The sequence below is a fragment of the Mesoplodon mirus genome (assembly GCF_964341445.2).
Source record: "Mesoplodon mirus genome assembly, chromosome: 12".
Classification (NCBI taxonomy): Eukaryota; Metazoa; Chordata; class Mammalia; order Artiodactyla; family Ziphiidae; genus Mesoplodon; species Mesoplodon mirus.
The window spans coordinates 4,122,555-4,142,235 of NC_138988.1; the positions used below are offsets into that span (position 1 = coordinate 4,122,555).

Consider the following 19,681-nt stretch of genomic DNA (forward strand, 5'->3'; position numbering starts at 1 on the left):
ATGCTGAGGGGGCTGAGGGGAGCAGGGCTGAGAGAAGGGCTGTTACTTCTCTGGAGGTAGATGGCGAGTTGGGGCCCAAGTCACAGTGGAGGCCCAGACCTTCGCACTGGGGTCGGGCATTGGGTGTGACGTGGTTACCTCTGCTCGGCCGGTCTCGTCCTTCCATACCCCTTCCAGAAGGCACGGGCTGTCTCCCGTGTTTCCCGTTTGCAGAAACTGTCAGAGCGGAAGAACTTGCCCAGTGCCACGTGGCTGTTACTAGTGTCACCCAGGAGACATCACAGGGTGCTGGGGGCAGGAATTCAGACCAGGGGGACACCCCAGCTGCATGGAAGGTTGAGGCCAGCCTGAAGTTCTCCCCCTCCCCCATCTCGCGGGCCCGCTCCCGTCTGCCATCTGCCAAGGAGGGGCCAGGGTGGCAGAGGAAGTGCCCTCGGGCCCCTGTTCCTGGCTGTCTCCCACTCTGGGCATCTTCCCTTCCCAGCCTAGGTGAGGCGGGCCCCTCTGATTATAGACTCTTCCTGTGGGAGCACTTGGTTCAGGTGCCTGGCCCCTACCAAGCATTTTATAAATGGGCGTGTCTTTGATTTCGTTTCGTACACTCGATTTCTTTTAAAAATTCACTCTGCTGTCTGCCCATGTACCCAGGGCTGTGGGAGCGGTGAAGGGGGCTTTCCCACCGGCTCGTCCGCACCCCCTTCCCCTTCCCTCTCTAGACGGCGAGCTGTCTGCTGGGCACTCCCAGCTTCCTCGTCTGCTCTTTCACTCCTTACAAACACTTTGAAGCTGGTACCGTCGTCTTGTTTTGCAGTCGAGGACACAGAGGTTCGAGAGGTTAAGTAACTTGCCCAAGGCCACACTGCTAGTGGTTGAAGGCCTTGGACTTGAAAACAGGTCTGACTCCAAACCCAGTCTTGTTTGTTTGTTTTTCCGCTGCAGTCCTGGTGGCCTCCTCTTATCTCTCCACTTCTTCCCCTCACCCAAGAAGAAGCTGTTTGGCTCCTGGAGTGGGGAGAGGGTGACAAGGGAGGCAAGCTTTGAGTGAGTGGTGCCCATTTAGAGATGACTTTGGCTTTTCTGGGCATCCCTGGGGTCATGGAGCCTGGGAGCAGAAAGACATAGCTGTCATCGGGGATTTGGTCCTTTCTCTGAAGCTGGGAGCTGGGGCTGGATCCCAGGTCCAGAAGAGCTGAAGGGCTGAGAGGGCAGTGGGGCCCATGTGCAACTTTCTGTACCTCGTGATGATTTCCTACCAGTCACTGATTTCTCTGTTAAACCTTCCTCTGGGACCACCTGCATCTCCCCCTCCAGCTGTGTTACCCCTGGCTGGTCACTTCCCATCCTGAGAAGGACAGTCCTGTCATCCTGAGAGCACAGAGGGAGAAGTGTGGCTCCAGACTCCCCACGGCAGGTCAGTCCACTCTCCGGAGCCCAGCCTCTTCAGCTGCCGAGCAGACTGACTGCCACCCCCCGCCCCCCGCCATGCTCTCTTCCTCCTTATGAGGCCGTCGTGCTGTAGCAGAGGTAAAATGGCCTTTAGAGATCAGGTTCTCATTGCCCGAGGCGAGCTGTGCTAGATGGCCCTCATAATGTATGAAGTCATCACGGGTGAGGGCTAAGTGCCCTGGGACACGCATTTCTGGTCCTTGTGCCCTTATGGAGGTAACCGGTATGCAGTTTGGTGTGTATCCTTCCAGAACTCTTTCCCTGTGTTCACCTACATATATCATCATTATGCGTGGGAAATGGATGGTATTGTTTGTGGAGTTGTGATTTTTTTTTTTTTTCCGTAAACCACATCAAACTATAAGAAACGGGGGTGGAGGGGTAACTTGGTTGGGTTCATTCACTAGTATCTTAGAGATCTTCCCACATTGGTACAGGGAGCTCTAACTTAATATTTTCCTGCCGTATATATATATTCCAGTGTCTGGATGTGCTGTCATTTATTTTGCCCTCCCCCTGCTGAGGGACATTTATAATGTCTCTTTTTTCTGCTCAGTGGACAGCAATGCAGGGCACCTGTTCATACCCCTCCTTACACACACGTTTTTGCTGAGGGTGGATCCCGGGAGGGGGTGGATCCGAGAGCACTTGGAGTTTCAATCAGTCTTCATACCTGCTGCTAAATCCCCTGCCCCAGTCTGTTACAGACACTCCCTGGCAGCCCTCAGGGTGGAAGGGCTCCCAGATTGCTGGGAGCTTTCCGGACTGAGCAATCTTTCCTGGCTCCTTTTTGCTGCAGACGGTTTGGTGGGGCAGGGGTGGGGAGGAGGGGCATTTGCTCCTTATTCTTTTGTCTTCCATTCTGAAAATTCTGTTTCTCTAAAAGGCAGACCTCGCCTTCGTCTTGTCTTGGGGGAAGTGGGACCCAGATTACCATCTCCAACCGTCTCAAAGTGGCAGACCTGGACCAAGTGTGCGTGATCATAGAATTGCCTCCCCGGGGCCTTGGGAGGCGTGTTTGGGGGTGTGGTGGGGAGCCCCACCCTTCTTACACTGTGATATGGTTTATGTAACAATAAATAAAAAGTGGTGAGCCCCACCCTTCCCAGATGTTTTGGGGTGACCGAGTCAGGAGGGGAGAGGATCTTGGAGCAGGACAGGATGCTGAGTCCAGCTGGTCCACCCACCTGTCTGACCTCTCTCTCTCCCACTCGCAGACGTACAAAGGGTGTGGGTTGAAGGAAAGGGGGGGCAAAAAAGGAGAATCAAGAGGGACCTAAAAATAGATCTAGCAATGAAAGGAGACATTCAAAGGCGGGCTGGCGAGTTGCCCCTCCCTGACAATGCGCCTGGTTTTCAGGCTAATGGGGACTTTTCAGGCAAGATACCAGCTCCCCTGAGACCAGCCCAGGAGTTGGCAGCCCCTCCCGGCTACCTCCTCTCTGGCCGGGCTCCCGCTGTCACCATGGACGTTGTTTCCTGGCCGGGTCCACCCCTGAGCCCAGCCCTGTCCCCTGGAGCAGACCCATCCTGCCTTCACGCCCTCCCTGGTCCCCGCCCACTCAGGACGTCCCCTCCCTGGCTGCACCCAAGGTCCTGGCGGCCTGGCCCGGGCCTCCTTGCTGACCTCGTGCCCCTAGCCTTGCACCTGTGGCCTTGCCTGACCATCTGCCTGGGTTAAAGGATCTGCGTGGGGAACTCCCTGGCGGTCCACTGGTTAGGACTCTGCTTTCACTGCCGAGGGTGAAGGTTCGGTCCCTGGTCAGGGAACTAAGATTCCACAAGCTGCGTGGCACAGCCAAAAACCAAACCAAACCAAAAAAAAGGATCCACTTGAACCCTGGTCATTTCCACTGGGCGAGTCCCCAGCCTGTGTTAAATGTCACACTGTGCCTTCTCCATGCTGGAGACCCTGAACCCCCGTTCCGGCTGTGCGTTGGCTCCACTGCAGACACACGCTCCTCCGGGCCCTGGGGAGGCCATTCCAAACCTGCTGCAGCTTCCTCTCCTGCAGCCTGTTCTCCTTTCCAGAAAACACTCTCCTGTCGATGTGAACTCCCTCCCATCTGCACCTCTTCTCTCTGTGTCCTCACCCAGTTTCACCCGTCCCTCCTCTTCTTCAACAGAATTTTATTTATTTACTGAGTACTTACTGAGCACCTACTGTGTGCCAGGCACCATTCTAAGGGCTGAAGATACAGCAGCCACAAGTCAGACCAGGTGTCTGCTGGCTCTGCTAGAGTCTGCATTCTAGAAGGGGATGAACAATCATCCAGAAAACTCCCAAGGGTGGGTTTAGGTGGTGAAAGTGCTGTAAACAACGAACAAACAAAGCAAACCACGGTGGCCGAGGACGGAGCACAGGGGGTGAGGAGAGGGAGGAAACTTAGGGAGGCTGGAGAAGGCTGTTGTTTTTTTTTTTTTCCATTTTTAAAAATTTTGTGAAAATACATGTAACATAAAATCTTCCATCTTGACCATTTTTAAGTATACAGTTCAGTGGCCTTAAGAACATTCATGTTGGGACTTCCCTGGTAGCGCAGTGGTTAAGAATCTGCCTGCCAATGCAGGGGACGTGGGTTCGATCCCTGGTCCAGGAAGATCTCACATGCCATGGAGCAACTAAGCCCATGTCCCACAACTACTGAGCCCGCGTGCCACAACTGCTGAAGCCCGTGCACCTAGAGCCCGTGCTCCGCAACAAGAGAAGCCACCGCAATGAGAAGGCCGCATGCCACAAAGGAGAGTAGCCCCCGCTCGCCGCAACTAGAGAAAGCCCGTGTGCAGCAACGAAGACCCAACAGATCCAAATAAATAAATAAATAAATTGAAATAAAAACGAGAGAGAGAGAGAGAACAGTAAACTTACATTAAAAAAAAGAAAAACAGGGCTTCCCTGGTGGCGCAGTGGTTGGGAGTCCGCCTGCCAATGCAGGGGACACGGTTCGTGCCCCGGTCCGGGAGGATCCCGTGTACCATGGAGCGGCTGGGCCCGTGAGCCATGGCCGCTGGGCCTGCGTGTCCGGAGCCTGTGCTCCTCAGCGGGAGAGGCCACAACAGTGAGAGGCCCACGTACCGCAAAAAAAAAAGAAAAAAAAAAACATTCACCTTATTGTGCAACCATCCTCACCACCCATCTCCAGAACTTTTTCATCTTCCCAAGCTGAAGCTCAGTATCTCTTAGACAACACCTCCCCACCACAGTCCTCCTGGCACCCACCATTCTGCTCTCTGCTTCTGTGATTTTGACTACTCTCATATGCGTGGAATCATACAGTATTTGTCTTTTTGTGTCTGGCTTATTTCACTTAGCAGAACGTCCTCAAGGTTCATCCATGTTGTCCCAGGTGTCAGGATTTCCTTCCTTTTTAAAGCTGAATAATATTCCATTATGTGTACGTATCACATGTTGTTTGTCAGTTCATCCATCGACGGATGCTTGGGTTGCCTCCACTTTTCCACTATTATGAATCAGACTGCTGTGAACATGGGTGTACAGATATCTCTTTAAGACATTGCTTTCAATTCTTTTGTCTATGTACCCAGTAGTAGAATTGCTAGGTCACATAGTCATTCTATTTTTAATATGGGGGGGAACTGCCATACCATTTTACAGCTGCCCCATTTGACTTTCCCTCCAGAGATGCAGGCAGGTTCCAGTTTCCCAGAGAAGGCCTTTGTGATGAGGAGGCACCCTTCGAGCAGGGAGCTGAAAGTTGTGAGGGAGGAGGAAACGGGAAGGTCTAGAGACAGAGCATTCCCCGCGCGGAGCAGCAGCGCAGAGGTGGGGCGGGAGGTGGGAATGAGCGTATACAGCCGAGGTCAGTGTGGGGGTGAGCAGAGGAGGAGGGGGTGGGCTGGACGGGTTCTGCAGGACTTGGCTCCGCCCACAGGCATGTTCCTCCCTGCTCTCCTGCCCCTCTTGCTGCAGTCATTCGCCCTGCACACTGTCCACCTCAGATCCCAAGTCTCCGCTCTGGTGGTCTTCCCGCCCTGGGAGCTGCCTCGGCTTCTCTGACTCCGTTCTCTCCTTGTTCTCTCTCTACTCCCCTGACCATCCTCTCTGCCCACGCCTCCACGTGAGGCATTGACGTCCCAGGGCCTGGGTTCCTCCAGCCCCGCTGTCCTCCTGTGTCCTCTGCTCAGGCAGCCCCTTCCAGGCCAGCGGCCAGCTGTCCTCAGGTGTGTTCCCAGAGCTGACCTTTTGCCCCACCCCTCCCTGCGACCCCGCACTCCATCTACCAACTGCTTTTTGGGGCCCTTCTTGGAAGCCCTGCAGACACCTCAAAGTCGACACATCCCAAGCTGAACTTGCCATTTTCCCATGCCCCCCACCACCCGGCCGCCTGCTTCTCCACTTGAGTTTGCTATTCTGGCGGTTGGCACCAGATTTGAAAGATTTTAAATCCCTGGCATTTCATCTTCTGTTGCCATGTCTTAATTATGGATCAAATGAAATTCAGCCTCGAAGGCTACAGAATGAGTCAGTCTGCTCTGTAAACCCACCCCAGGGCCTTTGCACTTGCACTTGCTTCCACTCTAGATGCTCTTCCTGCCCTTTGCACTGCTGGCTGCAGGTCTCAGATGAGATGTCACCTCCTCAAAGAGGCCTCCCCTGCTCACCCTGCTCATTCCTGTCATTTCCTTCCTTGTGCTTATCTCAAGCTGTGATTATGTTCTTTATTTTTCTGCTTACTTGCATATTGTTTGCCTTCCCCTCTCAGAGTAGCTCCAGGAAGACAGAGACCATGATTGTCCTGTTCACAGTTACGTCCCTGCTGCCTGGCACATAAAATAGTACTGAGTAAATATCCTCCAAAAAACGAATAAGTAAGTGAATGCATTAGCCTCAGTTCCTGCGTTTAAGTAAGGAAAACAAACTTTGACGAACGACAGTTAAATAAACAAAAACACTCGTTTGGTCCTGTACAATTTACAGTGCACAGCGAGGGACGGAGTGGGGAGCCAAGCCTTCCTGTCACCGGCCCCACAGCAGCCATGCAGAGGGCACAGCAATTCAGCAGAGTAACACAGAGACATTTTCAGGCAGTGTTGAGCAGAGGAGGACGAGGGTGCACACTCTCAGAACCCAAAGGGGAAGGGAGAGAACAGGAGCTCAGAGGTCCGGGAGGCATCCTGGGTACCCGCCTGTCTCACACCCCTTGTTCAGGGCCCTGGAGGGCTTGCAGGCTGTCAGGAGCCAAGAAGCTGGGGGTGGGGGCCGTTGGGATCCCCTGGTCCCGTGAGAGCTTATTCTGTGGCTGGTTTTCCTCTCTGCCAAGTCTCAGACGTGCCCCCCCTTTTATTTATTTATTTATTTTTGGTTGTGTTGGGTCTTCGTTTCTGTGTGTGGGCTTTCTCTAGTTGCAGCAAGCTGTGGGCTTTCTCTAGTTGTGGCGAGCAGGGGCCACTCTTCATCGCGGTGCGTGGGCCTCCCACTATCGTGGCCTCTCTTGTTGCGGAGCACAGGCTCCAGATGTGCAGGCTTCAGTAATTGTGGCGCACGGGCCTAGTTGCTCCGCAGCATGTGGGATCTTCCCGGACCAGGGCTCGAACCCGTGTCCCCTGCATCAGCAGGCAGATTCTCAACCACTGTGCCACCAGGGAAGCCCTCAGACGTGCCCCTTTGACCAGTTTAGAATTCGGGCCACAGGGTCACACTCGCCCTCACTTTCTCCTTCCCAGCTTCATGACAGTCGCTCTCTGTGCCTGGTCTACAGCCCTGCTGCTCAGAGTTGGACATGTGGACCAGCAGCACCCCAGGTCCCCCTGCATTTGTCCAGTCAGGATCTGCATGTTTATAAGATTCCCCCTGCACCGGGTGGCTCAAATGCTCACTCAGGTTTGAACTCTAGTCTGTATGTCAGCCGTCCGGTCTGTATGGAACACCCACAGTGCCCCCAGCTCTCTGAGGTGCCGGAAAAGAAGCTGGTGGGGTGCCTGGCCGTGGGGACTTACTGTAAGGCTGGAGAATGAAAAAGCTCCTTATGTGATCATCTCTAAACTTTACATTTTATACACTTTTATGAGGGTTACATCTGACAGTTTTTTACAAGACAAAGGCTGCTCGTGAGATGGAACAATTATGGGGCAGCCATGGCGGCCTCAGCTTTGTGACCTAAACCCTGAGCAGTGTGACTGTCCCAAGTCTTAAAAGTCAGGACACTCAGGGAGGTTTCCAGGAGGAGGTGAGGCATAAGTGCTCTGTGAAGGAGAGTAGGATGTGGCTAAGTAGAAAGGCGAGAGAGGGTACATAGGAGGCCAAAGCAGGCATCACGAAGGCATGGAGCCCAGTCACTGACTGGCTTCTTGACTTGTGGCTGGTCCTTTCCCGAACTGAAGTGAGATGCTGAGGACAGGAAGGCTGTGTCACGTACGAGCCGTGTGCTGGCCTTTTCAGTGAGAGCTGGCCTGGTCACAGTTACCACTACACTCTTAGGCTCCTATAAGCTGAGAGAGCTGACAGAGGCATTTAGAGGTCACTTCATTCTATTTTTTTATTGTGGTAAGAACACTTAACATGAAATCTACCCTCTCAATGTCCATCGAGGGATGGATGGATAAACAAAGTGTGGTCTCCACATACAATGGAATGTTATTCGGCCTTTAAAAGGAAGGAAATCCTGTCACGTGGTACAACATGGACAAACCTGGAGGACATGGTGCTCAGTGAAGCAAGGGAGTCACAGAAGGACAAATACTGTGTGATGCCACTTACAGGAGAGATCTAAGACAGTCAGAGTCATAGAAGCAGAGAGTAGCATGGTGGTTGCCAGGGGCCGGGGGCAGAGGGAATTGGGTGTGGAGTCTGTGATGCCCGAGATCCCTTCGTCTCATGGGAGGGAAGACTGCAGCTCGTGGAGAGGCCACTGCTTGCTCGTGGCTGTTTGGCGCGTTGGCGCAGAGTCAGGAGTAGGCGCCAGGTCTCCTGATGCCTCATTCGGGGTGTTCCAAGAGAGCGTGCTGTCCTCTATTACAAACTGCATCCGGAACCAAAGATTCTTTGCAACTGAAAGTTTTCTAGAGTATCTGGGCCAAACCCAGACTCACACCAGCCTGTGCTCAGGAACTAGAATAAGGCTGGATGTCAGCAGGAAGCGAAGCCTACCACCTGGTCCTGGGGGAGGAGGGGAGGAGGAGCTGTGTTTGGTCCCCCCTGCTTACCCCCTTGTCCTGCAGGTGTTGCCTCTCCTTTGCCCTCCTCATCCCTCCTCTGCCACCTGTGGGAACAGAGGCAACAGCTGGGCTGAAAGATGAGCCGCCTCTCCCTGAGCACCTGTCTGAATTTTCCAGCGGCCGCTGAAGGCTCTGCTGGGAGCCCCGGTCTGCATTCCAACGGGGAGGTGGCCGCTGTCCGTGCAGGTGGTGCCCCGAGGGGCCTCGGAGACAAGCGTTCTCCTGGGGTCCCTGCCACCCCGTGAGTGTGGCTCCCTGAGCACGTTCCCTGCTCCAGCTGTGGCCTCGGGAGACCCCAGCAAGGCCCCTCGCTGGGACCTTCAAAGTAGCAGGGACTCATTAGGAATATTTCCCCAGGGCTTGAAACAGCCCTGGACGGCAGCCCCTTCCCTCTTTGCGGATGTGCCCCCCGCCCCGCCCACGGGATGTGCGGCTGGCAGACGTGGAGCATCGGGGCCCTGCCTTGCCACTCTGCCTCCCTGGGGCTAAGCGTGTAACCTAGAGACGGCTATTCGATCACAGGGAAGTTCTGGACACAGGCACCTGTGTGAGCCAAAAAGCCCCGAGGAATGCAGATACGGTGCCTGGAAAGGGTCTTTAGGCAGAGTCACAGGTGCAAGGTAGGACTTATTTGTGCCTCAGTTTCCCCATCTGTGAAATGGAGGTCATAATAATAGTTCCTCATAGTTTTTTGGGAAGATTCAGTGAGGTAATTTGTATAAAAAGCTCAGAGCCATATTTGGTACATACTAAGTGGTCAAGAAACACTAGCTGTTATATTATTAAGTACGTATTGTTATTATCCCTCTTTTACCGATGCGGCTCAGAGAAGAGAAGTAACTTGTCCAGGGGCATAGGTTTAGGAAGGGCTGGAGCCCAGAACTTGAACCCAGGTCTTCTGACCCCAGAGCGCAGGTCTCAGCATCAAGCTGGACAACAGGTTCTTTCTGTAAGTCCTGGGGAGCCACTTGGGACTGCAAGTGACAGCAGAAGGCAGTCCCCACAACCTTGTGTGGATTGGAGTAGGTCCAAGGCTGCAGCTCTCGTGAGCTAAGAGGGGAGTTCAGCTGAGGGTGGAGGGGAGCTCGGGAGCTTAGGTCCCCACCACCTCAGAGCAGGGCAGTTCTGAGTGGGGACAAGGCCCAGGTGGGTGGAGCAGACATAGAAGTAGGTGAAAGTCATCTGAGAGGGAAGGGGGTCTCAAGGAGGTGAGAGTCTGAGGGTTACGGTGTGGAGGTGGATTTCCCAGGTGACCACAGGCCGGGGTACAGGTGTGAACTAGGGAGGGGGCACTGAGCCAGGCACCAAGACGTCAGGACATGGGGCTTGGCCCGGAGCTGGCAGAGATGAGGGTGAAAGGAAAGAGGCAGCTGTTTAAAGGCAGAGCAGGTATCAACCCAGGAGGCCTGCAAGCAGGGAGAGAGGTGACAAAATAGGAGCTTTGGAGGTGGTTTCTTCCTCCTCTGCAGGACAGGACGCTGTGGAGAGATGGTGTGAGCCCTGGGAATACGTAGGGCCATGCTGAGGGCCAGGCCATACAGCCTGGGGCTCATTACCCTACTTCTCACAATAACCGAAACGGTGATTGTTATTATAATACAGTGGCAGTGATGCCTCCTCTTTAGATCTTCACTGAGCATGAAGAGCTTTTCCGTCCACAATCCTATATGATCAGGGTGACAGCCTCTAAAACAGTGGTTCTCAAAACCTTTTGGTCTGAGACCCCTCTATCCTCATAAAAATGATTGAAGACCCCTAAGAGTTTTTATTTCTATGAGTTATATCTATCCATAGTTACCACATGAGAAAGTAATGCTGAGAAAAACTTAAAACATCTATCTTTTAATTCATTTAAAAATAACAACAATAGGCCATTATATGTTAACATAGATAGCACTTATTATGAAAAATAGTTGTTTTGCAAAATATTTAGCGAGAAGAGTGACGAAGTTTTACATTTTTGCAAACAATGTTAACTTCCAGCTTCATAGGGGAGGCCTGGATTCTCCTCGGTTTCCGTCTGTTGAAAATGCTGTTGTGGTTGAGTTTAGTGAAAATCCAGGCTCACACAGATAACGTAGTTGGGAAGGGGAGGCAGAACCCTGGGGCTTCTCAGACCAGACTTGGGGAACCGCTGTTCTAGAAGGGGCCTAGGAACCCCTGTCTTATACCTGGAGAAACTAAGTCCCAGGCAGAGGACCAGGACTCCCAACTCTTTCTGCGTCTGTTTAACCAGGGGGTCCCTAAAGGAGGACTGTTCCTCCCGCCCTGCGCTGGTCCCAGAATAGCCAGCACTGAGCCGGCAGGTTTGCCTGGGGCCTGGGGAGGAAGTGCGGCTGGGCGGCCCAGGGGAACGGGAGATAAGCCGCTTGGGCTTGGACCTCGGACAGAAGGGCGGCTACCTGATGTAACCCTCACAGCGCCAGCCTGAGAAACGCGATAGCATGGGCCCAGCCCCCACGCGCCGGGGAGGAACCCTGTTCCCAGAAGTCTGTCCCTGGACACTGCCGTCAACCGCGGAGTTCATTTCCTGGTTAAACAAACATCTATATTAAATGGCCCAGCTGGGCAACGCCCAGGAGCAGCTTCTGAGGAGAGCCCCAGGCACATGGCCCGCCAGGCCTTCTTCTCTGGCTGGCGAAGACACATCCATCATCAGCAGAGTCACTAAAGCAGGACGGCCTGTGCATCCCGCCCAGAGTCTGCCCGTCTGGCTGGAGGGCCTGGGAGGGACGTGCAGAGTGGCCCGTGCACAGAAGTCCCTCCCGACAGCTTCAAGATTGTGACAGTGGTAATGAGGACAACTCCAGAAGTTCGGAGGGGTGGGGCGGGGACACTCCATCCATCGTCTCATCATCTGGTCCTTGCAGTCGGGGAACGCTGACCCCATCTTCCCGATGAGAAGACAGGCGTCAGAGGAGGGCTTGCACTCGGTCAGATGGGTGCTCGTGGCCTGGCTGGGTTGTGGATCCAGGCGTCCTTGCTTCCGGCACTGCTCCCGTTGCTGTGTGCCGTGGTGGGTGCTGCTCTGCGGGCCGGGAATCAGAAACGGCTGTGGCGGGAGGACTAGCCCGGGTGCCCTGGAGTGCTGGACTCCCGCTGCCGCCTTCACAGTGAAGGTAAAGGGTAGGTGTCTCCCAGCTTGAAAGCCCACCTCCTCCAATGAGCAGAGACACGATTTACTGAGCACTTGCCGAGTGCCAGGCACGCTGCCAAGTGCTTCAAGGTTGAAGCTGACTACCTGGCTTTCAATCTTGGCTCTGCCACTTAATAGCAGTGACTCTGGGCAAAGGGTAGGACTTACTTGTTGCTCAGTTTCCTCGTCTGTAAAATGGAGATCATAATAATAGCATCTACCTCCTAGGTTGTTGGGAAGATTCAGTGAGATAATACATGTGAAAATCCTAGAGCCATACTTAGCACAAACTAAGTGTTCTATAAACGCTAGCTCGTATATTATTAGGTAGGTATTATTATCATCATCATCATCCATGTTTTATAGAGGGAGCTCAGAAGAGAAATAACTTGTCCAAGGGCATAAGCGTAGGAAGGTGGAGCCCAGGACTTGAACCCAGGCCTTCTGACCCCAGAGCACAGGTCTCCACATCAAGCTGGATGACAAACGAGAGTTGACTCACAGGCCCCTGGAAGATTGGATGTCATCTTGATTCTCATCTTCATCTTATAGGGCCAATCTCCTGACCCTGGTCCTTTCTCTACAGAGTAATTCTCTTTTGTTTTGTTTACGAAGCCTTTTTGCGTGTGGGACTCTGCAGGAGCCCCTGCTTGGGAAGTGAGCTGTTCTTGCCCGCTGAGCCCCACGCTAGCCCTGTGGGTGCACAAGGCAGACAGGGAGTCATGATGCGGCACCCGTGGGAGAGCGGGAGGCCAGGTGAGGCTGGAGGCCTCTGCAGGCCTCACAAGTTTCCCTCCGGCTCTGGATGGTGTAACAGCATCACCCACCACAGAGGCGGCAGTGAGAGGCAGGAGGAAGACTGACCATAGGCCCAAGTTCTGCTGAATTTGGATGGCCTTGGAGAGACTGAAATCTCCAAAACACTGGCTCTTAGCCAAGAAGCTATTAGGGACACACCAGCTAGGGAAGGGAACTCGTTTATTGAGCACCTACACGTGCTGGGCACTATATCTCAATTCCATCTGTTTATTCAAACGTTTCTTGAACATCTCCCGTGTACAAGGGTAACATTAGGTAGTGTGACTGCTATAAAGAAAAGTACAACAAGAAACAGGGTTCGAGCAGAGGTTCTTACCCGAGGTGAGCTCTTGCCCCCCAGGGGACATTTGGTAATGTCTGGAGACACATTCAGTTGTCACAACTTGGAGCGGGGCTACAGCTGTCATCCAGCGGGTAGAGGCCGTAGATGCTGTTAACAGTCCTGCAGCACGTGGGACAGCCCTTGCAGCGAAAGCTGTGTGGCCCAAAATGTCAGTGGTGCCAAGGCTGAGAACCCCGGAGTAAGACTGACTCTGGGAGTTCTCTGGGTCGGGTGGTCATGGATGGCCACATTGAGGATGTGGTGTTTGAGCAGAGACCTGAAAAAGTCAGAAAGTAAGAATGAGAAGAAGATCTGGGCAAGAGCATCACAGGCAGAGGGAACAGCAAATGCAAAGCCCGAGTTAAGAGTGCATCATCCCAAACACCAGTGTGTGAGACCGGGTTGGTCGTTCTCCACGTATTTCAGGTGAAAAAGCTGAGGCTCAGAGGTCATGGTTTGCAGGCCGTGACACAATTACACGATTCTGGAGCCAGGATTGGTACTTAGGTGTGCTTGATTCCACAGTCCGTTTGCTTTCCTCTGCCTCAACTGCTGCTATCAGAGGAGTGGCTCAGTCTCTACTGTGCAGTTGAGACCTTTCCCTACTTGGCCCTGTAAATTATTTGTTCTTATTCCATCCCTGGGCACCTGGTTCTGTTCCTCAGGGTACAAAAAACACAAGCATAATGATAGCAGTTAGCTGTGTAGTGTTTACTGTGTGCTAGACACTGTTCCAAGTGTGAGATGCAGATATGGATACAGATACAGAGAGGTCTCTATCTGTATATATACACACTCATTTAATCTTCACAATATGCATGTGTGTGAGATACCATTATACTGCTGTGCCCATTTTACAGATAAGGAAATTGAGGTACAGAAAGGTTAAGTGACTTGTTTAGTACAAGGGAGAAGCAGGATTTGAGCCGAGACTGCCTGGTTCCGGCGTCCGTGCTCTTAGCCCCAGCCCCATGCAGCTGCTCCCTCGACAGGCAGTGCGTTTCTGGCCCCTGGAGTGGATCATCGCATCTCAAGTTTAATAACACACAGGTTCAGCAGAGAACGGCCTTCAGAGGTCACTCTACTCACACCTAGGAAGCTAAGGCTCGACCTCGGAAAGTGACTTCTGCAGGGTTGCACGGGAACGTGGCAGGAGACCGGAAACCAGGAGCCATGCGTCCCATCAGCGCCCTCTGCTCCGCAGCGGCCACCCCGCCCAGCCTCGCCTGCACAGGCCCAGTGTCTTTCCCCATTTGTCCCGTCACTGCCCCATAGTGTCTCTGCTCTTCCGGATACACCGCAGTGTGTCTGATATCCGGCAGGTTTGGGACCACAAGGGTTGCTCGTGGCAGAAGGCCCAGGCCTCTGCCTCGGCCCCGACTCATCCTTCCTGTTTATGGACAAAATCTCAGTTATTGTCGAATCTCACAGGTGCGGAGGCTGGGGTTCAGATGGGTTAAATGGCTCACCTTCTGAGGTTAGCCAGGAGAGTCAGTGCTTCCCAAGTGGTATGAACATTCATTCATTCATTCACTCATTCATTCTTTCAGTAACAAAAGAGGACCAACCCCAGGCTGGGCACTGTCCTGCAGAGGTGCACTTCCCGGTGCCTGCCTCCAGGGGGAGATGTAATCGGTATCCTGAGAGGGGGCTGCTCAGAAAGGACACCTAATCCAGCCTGTTTCGGGGAGGGGATCAGGAGTGCTCCTTGGAGGAAGTGATAGACACCATGACTAAGTCTCCAAGGATAACTGGGAGGCGGCCAGGCAGAGAAAGGAAGAGTACACTGAGGTGAGGGCATGTAAAAAAGCAAGAAGAGAGAGCTCGCTTGGCACAGAGAACCGCAGGTTGTTCAAAACCTGCCGGGCTGTGGGCAGAGTCTGCGTGGGTGTGAGGGCGGCCAAGCATGCAGGCCACAGCAGGCACTGGGCTGAGCACTAGATGCTGTTAATGTCCACATTACAGATGAGGCCGCCGAGGTGCGGCGCGGCTGAAGATCACACAGGTAGTGAGTGCTGAGAAGCCTGTGGAGTTCACCTCCGGCAGCGTGACGGTCCTTCTATAAACCGGACTGACGCTTGTGGAGCTGGGATTCCCCTTCTGCTGCCCCCATGGGCACCGTCCCTCCTAATGGCTCTGTTTCCTCCCACAGGTGGACGGACAGTCCAGAGCCCACGTCATAGCACAGGAACTGCTGTCTTCAGAGAAAGCGTGAGTCCCCAAGCAGCTGCCTGTGGCCTTGAGCTTGTTAACAGAACATCACCCCTCCCCGGCTTCTACAGAATGAGAATTAATGCACACTCAAACCTCTTTCCCCCTGCAGATACGTGGAGATGCTCCAGCACCTACATCTGGTGAGTTAATCATTTTATTTGTCCAAAACGAATCGCCCTTTTACAAGGCTGTGATATAAGGGGCAGAAAAGCAATGAGGAGACAGAGGTGCTTTCCACAAGCAGAGGCACCTGTTCACCGAAGCTTTTCAGGGAAGTCTGTCTCCTGCTTCATGTGCTTCAGGGGGCGAAGAGCACATTCTTTCCATGGAGCTACCCTCTGCCTTGGTGGAGGGCACATAGGGGACGTGCTGAGGTTTCTGGAAGGATGTTTGTGGTCTCCTCGACCCTCTCACTGAAGAAGACAGAAGGAGGACAGGTGTAGTTCTGGGTCGTAGCTGTGTGTGCAAGTTCAGGTGTGTGGGGTGGGGACATGCATGTGCGTGTGTGTGTGTACAGGTGTGTGCGCTCATTGTATGTTTAGGTCTGTGTGGAGAAGGTGATGTGTTTGCACAAGGACCAGGCAGCTGGGGTATCAAGAGGCTTTCTCAGTCAGCCTGGTATTGGGACAGTAACACCTGAGCCGGTGGGGTCGGGGGAATCCTCTGGATTTTCAGAGGAAAAGAGGCCAGACTGGGGACTTCCTGGATTTCTGGCACTGCCACCCTTCACAACCTGCCAGACTGCCTGGAAGGTCTCCCTGTGCAGTCAGTTCAATTCAGTTCAGTGAACGTTTTTTGGACACTTGATATGTGACAAGAGCTGGGGATGGAAAGTCGGATCAGACAGGTCCCTCCTGCAGGGGCAATCTGGCCAGCGAAGGAGACAGATTGGTGAATGAGTAATTATCCAGAGCAAAAGGGAGTGACTGACAACCTCAGGGAATCTAGGCAGGCTTCCCTGAGGGGGTGACTTTGGGGCTGAGTCATAAGAAAGGGCAAGGGAAGAGGGTGCAGCAAAGATGTGGGAAGTGAGGGCATCTGTCCCATAAAGGCCTTCGTGACCCCTCCCTGCTCCCTGGGCTCTCTAAGCCATCTGCAGTCTCCTCGTAGGCTGGCACCTGATCCCGTGCTGCTTTGATTCGTCTTTGTGTCTTTCCAAGAATGTCAGAGCTGGGAATGTCCATCCTGAGCGTTTTGTCGGTGGTGATGCAGAGGCCAGTGCCCCCCGGTGACTGAGCCAGGAGGAAGCCCCAGGTCTCCTGACTCCTGCTGCGCTGCCGTCCTGTGTTAGTCACGTGTCCCCTCCGCCTTTGGAGCTCTTCGGGGCAGGGGCCTTCCTGCGGGCAGCAGAGCACCGGCACCAAGCCAGGTCTTTGGTTGAATCCTGCTGGGAGGCACCCAGGTCCCCAGGAGAGGGGGGATAGGGCACTGCTCGGGCCCTGCACTCCCAGCCCCTCGTTTTTGCCCTTCAGGCTGAGAACTCCGTGTGGGTGATTAAACCCAAAAGCCCTCAGGTGTGAAGCGCAGCTGCCCCAGCACGGCAGGAAGCATCACTCTCCCTGTTGTAATGCTTCTCACTTGCTTCTGAGCTGGCAGCTTGACAGAGGGGCTGCGCCTTTTTGTTTTATGACTTTGTTAAGAGGGTTCTAACTGGGAAACTTCCATCTCTGTTTGCACTGCTTCCTGCCAGTTGGAAAGATGCTGAAGCCGCTGGTAATCCATAATAATATCCTGAGGAGGGGAAAAAAAGAGCCCATAAAAAAAAAATCACAACTCAGAAGCTAGTTGTGGGAAATTGTGGCCTGGAGCTACATTGTGATATTAGCGCTTATGGGGATAGAAGTGGCAGAAATGCCCCAATGTGACTCCAAGTCCTAGGGACACTAGTCCAAAGGAGACCACAGACTTTGGGACATTCTCCACCACTCCCCTCCCTGGGTCTGTGTCTGATTGCTAAGGTTGGCAGGTACTCTCAGAATTTCTCTGTGGAGATCCTCTGCTTTTGAAGTTCCAAGGCTGCCCGGTGCTGGGAAGGGCCCAACTGTGCGTTTCAAACCTCCCCAGCTAGAGCAATCCTCGACTCCATCGTGCTTTTGTTGAGAGGGGGACAGGGATGGCCCCTGGCCTTCTGTGTTAGGGATTCAACTTTGTGTTTGTCAAATGGTAGATAGCGCTACCTCAGGGATTAATAAAATTTCTGGTCATCCAGAAGTGAATTCTCATGTCCAAGATCTTGTTTTTCTACAGCCTATTAACTAAGAATGGATTTTACATATTTTAAACACTTGTGGAAAAAAAGGCAAAGAAGAGTATATGACTAAGACCATATGTGGCTCACAAAGCCTGAAATATTTATCATGTCTTTACAGGAAATTTTGCTGACCTCTGGTTTAAAGACTTGCTCTATCCTTCCATGAACCCAGTCATAAATGTATTCATCCACCTGCCCACCTGTGTGTATGATCAATCTCTCATCCACTCATCTAGTCAGGCTTTCACCCACTCATCTGTCCTTCCATCTGTCCATGCACCTAATGATATGTCCATCCACCCATCCATCCAGCCAGTCATTCATCAAACTCCCCATCCACCCATTCATCCATTCATCCGTTCATCCGTCCATCCGTCCATCCATCCGTCCATCCATCCATCCATCTATCTATCTATCTGACTTACCCTTTCCTTCTGGACAGAACATCACAGGATGTTTACAACACCATAGCCACTGAGATAGGCCTTGGATCCCCAAAGAGGGAAAAGGCCCCCAACCTGCCCTTGAGTAGGTCTCCTTTTTCTGTTGAGGGAAAGGTTGGAGGTGGGGAGGAGAACTATATATGTGAACAGTTGTGCTACTCTGTGGTAAGTATAATTTGTGCAAAAGTCTGCACGAGCATGGGGGGCAGAGAGGCTTATTCCCCTTTGGGGTATCCAGGAAAGTTGGCAGAAGAGGTGCCACTGACATGGACTTTGAGGGAGCCACCAGGCCAAGGTGGTGGAGGAGGGCAGGTCGTCAGCATAAGAACACTCACAGGCCTAAAGGAACGTGGTATGTGTGGAGAACAGGGCACCATCACACGTCGTTAGAACATGGATATGTTTGGAAAGGCAGGTTTCCAAGTGGGTCAAGTGATGGGTCCAAAACCAAGGTTAGGACCAAACTGAGATGTACCTAAAATGCCAAGCTAGAAGGCTCCTGCTTTTCCTTGCATATAATGAGTCATTGGAGATTTTAAACTGATGTGGCCCCTAGACACCTTTAATTCTCTGTTTTCTCATCTAAAACAAATCCCTCTCCTAGTGTAACTGAAAGTGGGGTCTGGCTGCTCGCCACTCAAAAGCCAATAAAGAGGCCACGTTGGTGGAAAGGAAAGTTTGCTTTATTTTGGTTGCTGGCAACTGGGGTGGGGAGTGGCAGAGTGCGGACGCCTGTCCAAAGCCCGACTCCCCACCACTGACAGTCGGGGACAAGCGCTTTAATAGACGGAGGGAGGGGGCTACATGCAGAAACAGCATAGTCAGCTCTGACAGTCATCTTGAAATTGGTCTCCAGTGGTCTGACCAGCAGCATCTTGATTGTATTAGGTACAGTTAATCTTCAGTTCCAGGTTCGGTTTGTTTCCATCTCTTTGAGGCCAGTTCTTGGAATTGTGGCAGCTTATGTCATGGCTACAGCCTGGTCATCATGTAGTTAACTTCTTCCACTTGGTGGGCGTTTTAGTGTCTATAAGACAACTCACAGGATATGGCTCAGGATATTATCTATAGCCTTTAAGGAACTAAAGGAACTAAAGGTCCTTGACTATGTTTAATGACTAAACTATTATTATTTGGTCTCCTTTGACTGTTTTCCTTTGTTTCTGCATTTTCTCATTTCTCTGATTAAACTTATTCTTTGGCCAAAATTTTTCCACAGACAAAAGGCAGACTGAGGACGTGGGGTAGGGGGTGGGCAAGGACCATAGGGTCCTGCTCCGTTTCACTAGCAGTTGCAGAAAATTCCTACCATGGGTCCCTCCTTTGGGCCGAAGCATTGTAGGCCTGTGCATAAGCCAGTCTGCTGACTGGGAGAGGTGACTCTGGAAGCTATCACCATCTGAGACCCCAGGAGGAGGTCCCTCACTCAAGAGGCCCTATGCGATCTGATCCTCATCCACGTCTGCGCCCTTTCCTCTGACCACTTTCTCCTTCCTGCACCCCAGCCTCACTGGCCTTCTTGCTGTCCTTCAGGTGCTACAAACGCAGTCACATTGCATGGGTTTTGCACTTGTCCTTTCCTCCACTGGCATGTCCTGCCCCTGCTCTTCTCACAGCCAAGTTCTTCCTTCTCATTCTGGTCTCAGTTCAAGTGTCACCTTCTCAAAGAAGTGGTGCGCAAAACTTAGTGGCAGAAAACAACCATGTTATGATGTTCACAGATTTTCTGGGCCAGGAATTCGGACAGGGCAAGGTGGGGAGAGCGTGTCTGTGCTCCACGATGTCTGGAGAAGACTAAATTCAAGGAGTGACTTGATGGCCAGGGGCTGGAATCAACCAGAGGTGCCTTCACACCAACGGCTGCTGCTCGGTGC

The 19,681-nt window shown here is 52.8% G+C and overlaps 1 protein-coding gene across 2 annotated transcripts in view; it reads left to right on the forward strand.

The window, feature by feature from the left end:
• Positions 1-19,681, forward strand: part of FGD5 (FYVE, RhoGEF and PH domain containing 5) — a 115,808-nt gene that overhangs the window by 50,545 nt on the left and 45,582 nt on the right. For both annotated transcript variants that reach the window (XM_082637131.1, XM_082637132.1), the window contains exons 4-5: positions 15,052-15,110; positions 15,223-15,253. In XM_082637131.1, coding sequence (XP_082493257.1) covers positions 15,052-15,110; positions 15,223-15,253 — 90 coding nt within the window. The remainder of the gene's footprint in view (positions 1-15,051; positions 15,111-15,222; positions 15,254-19,681) is intronic.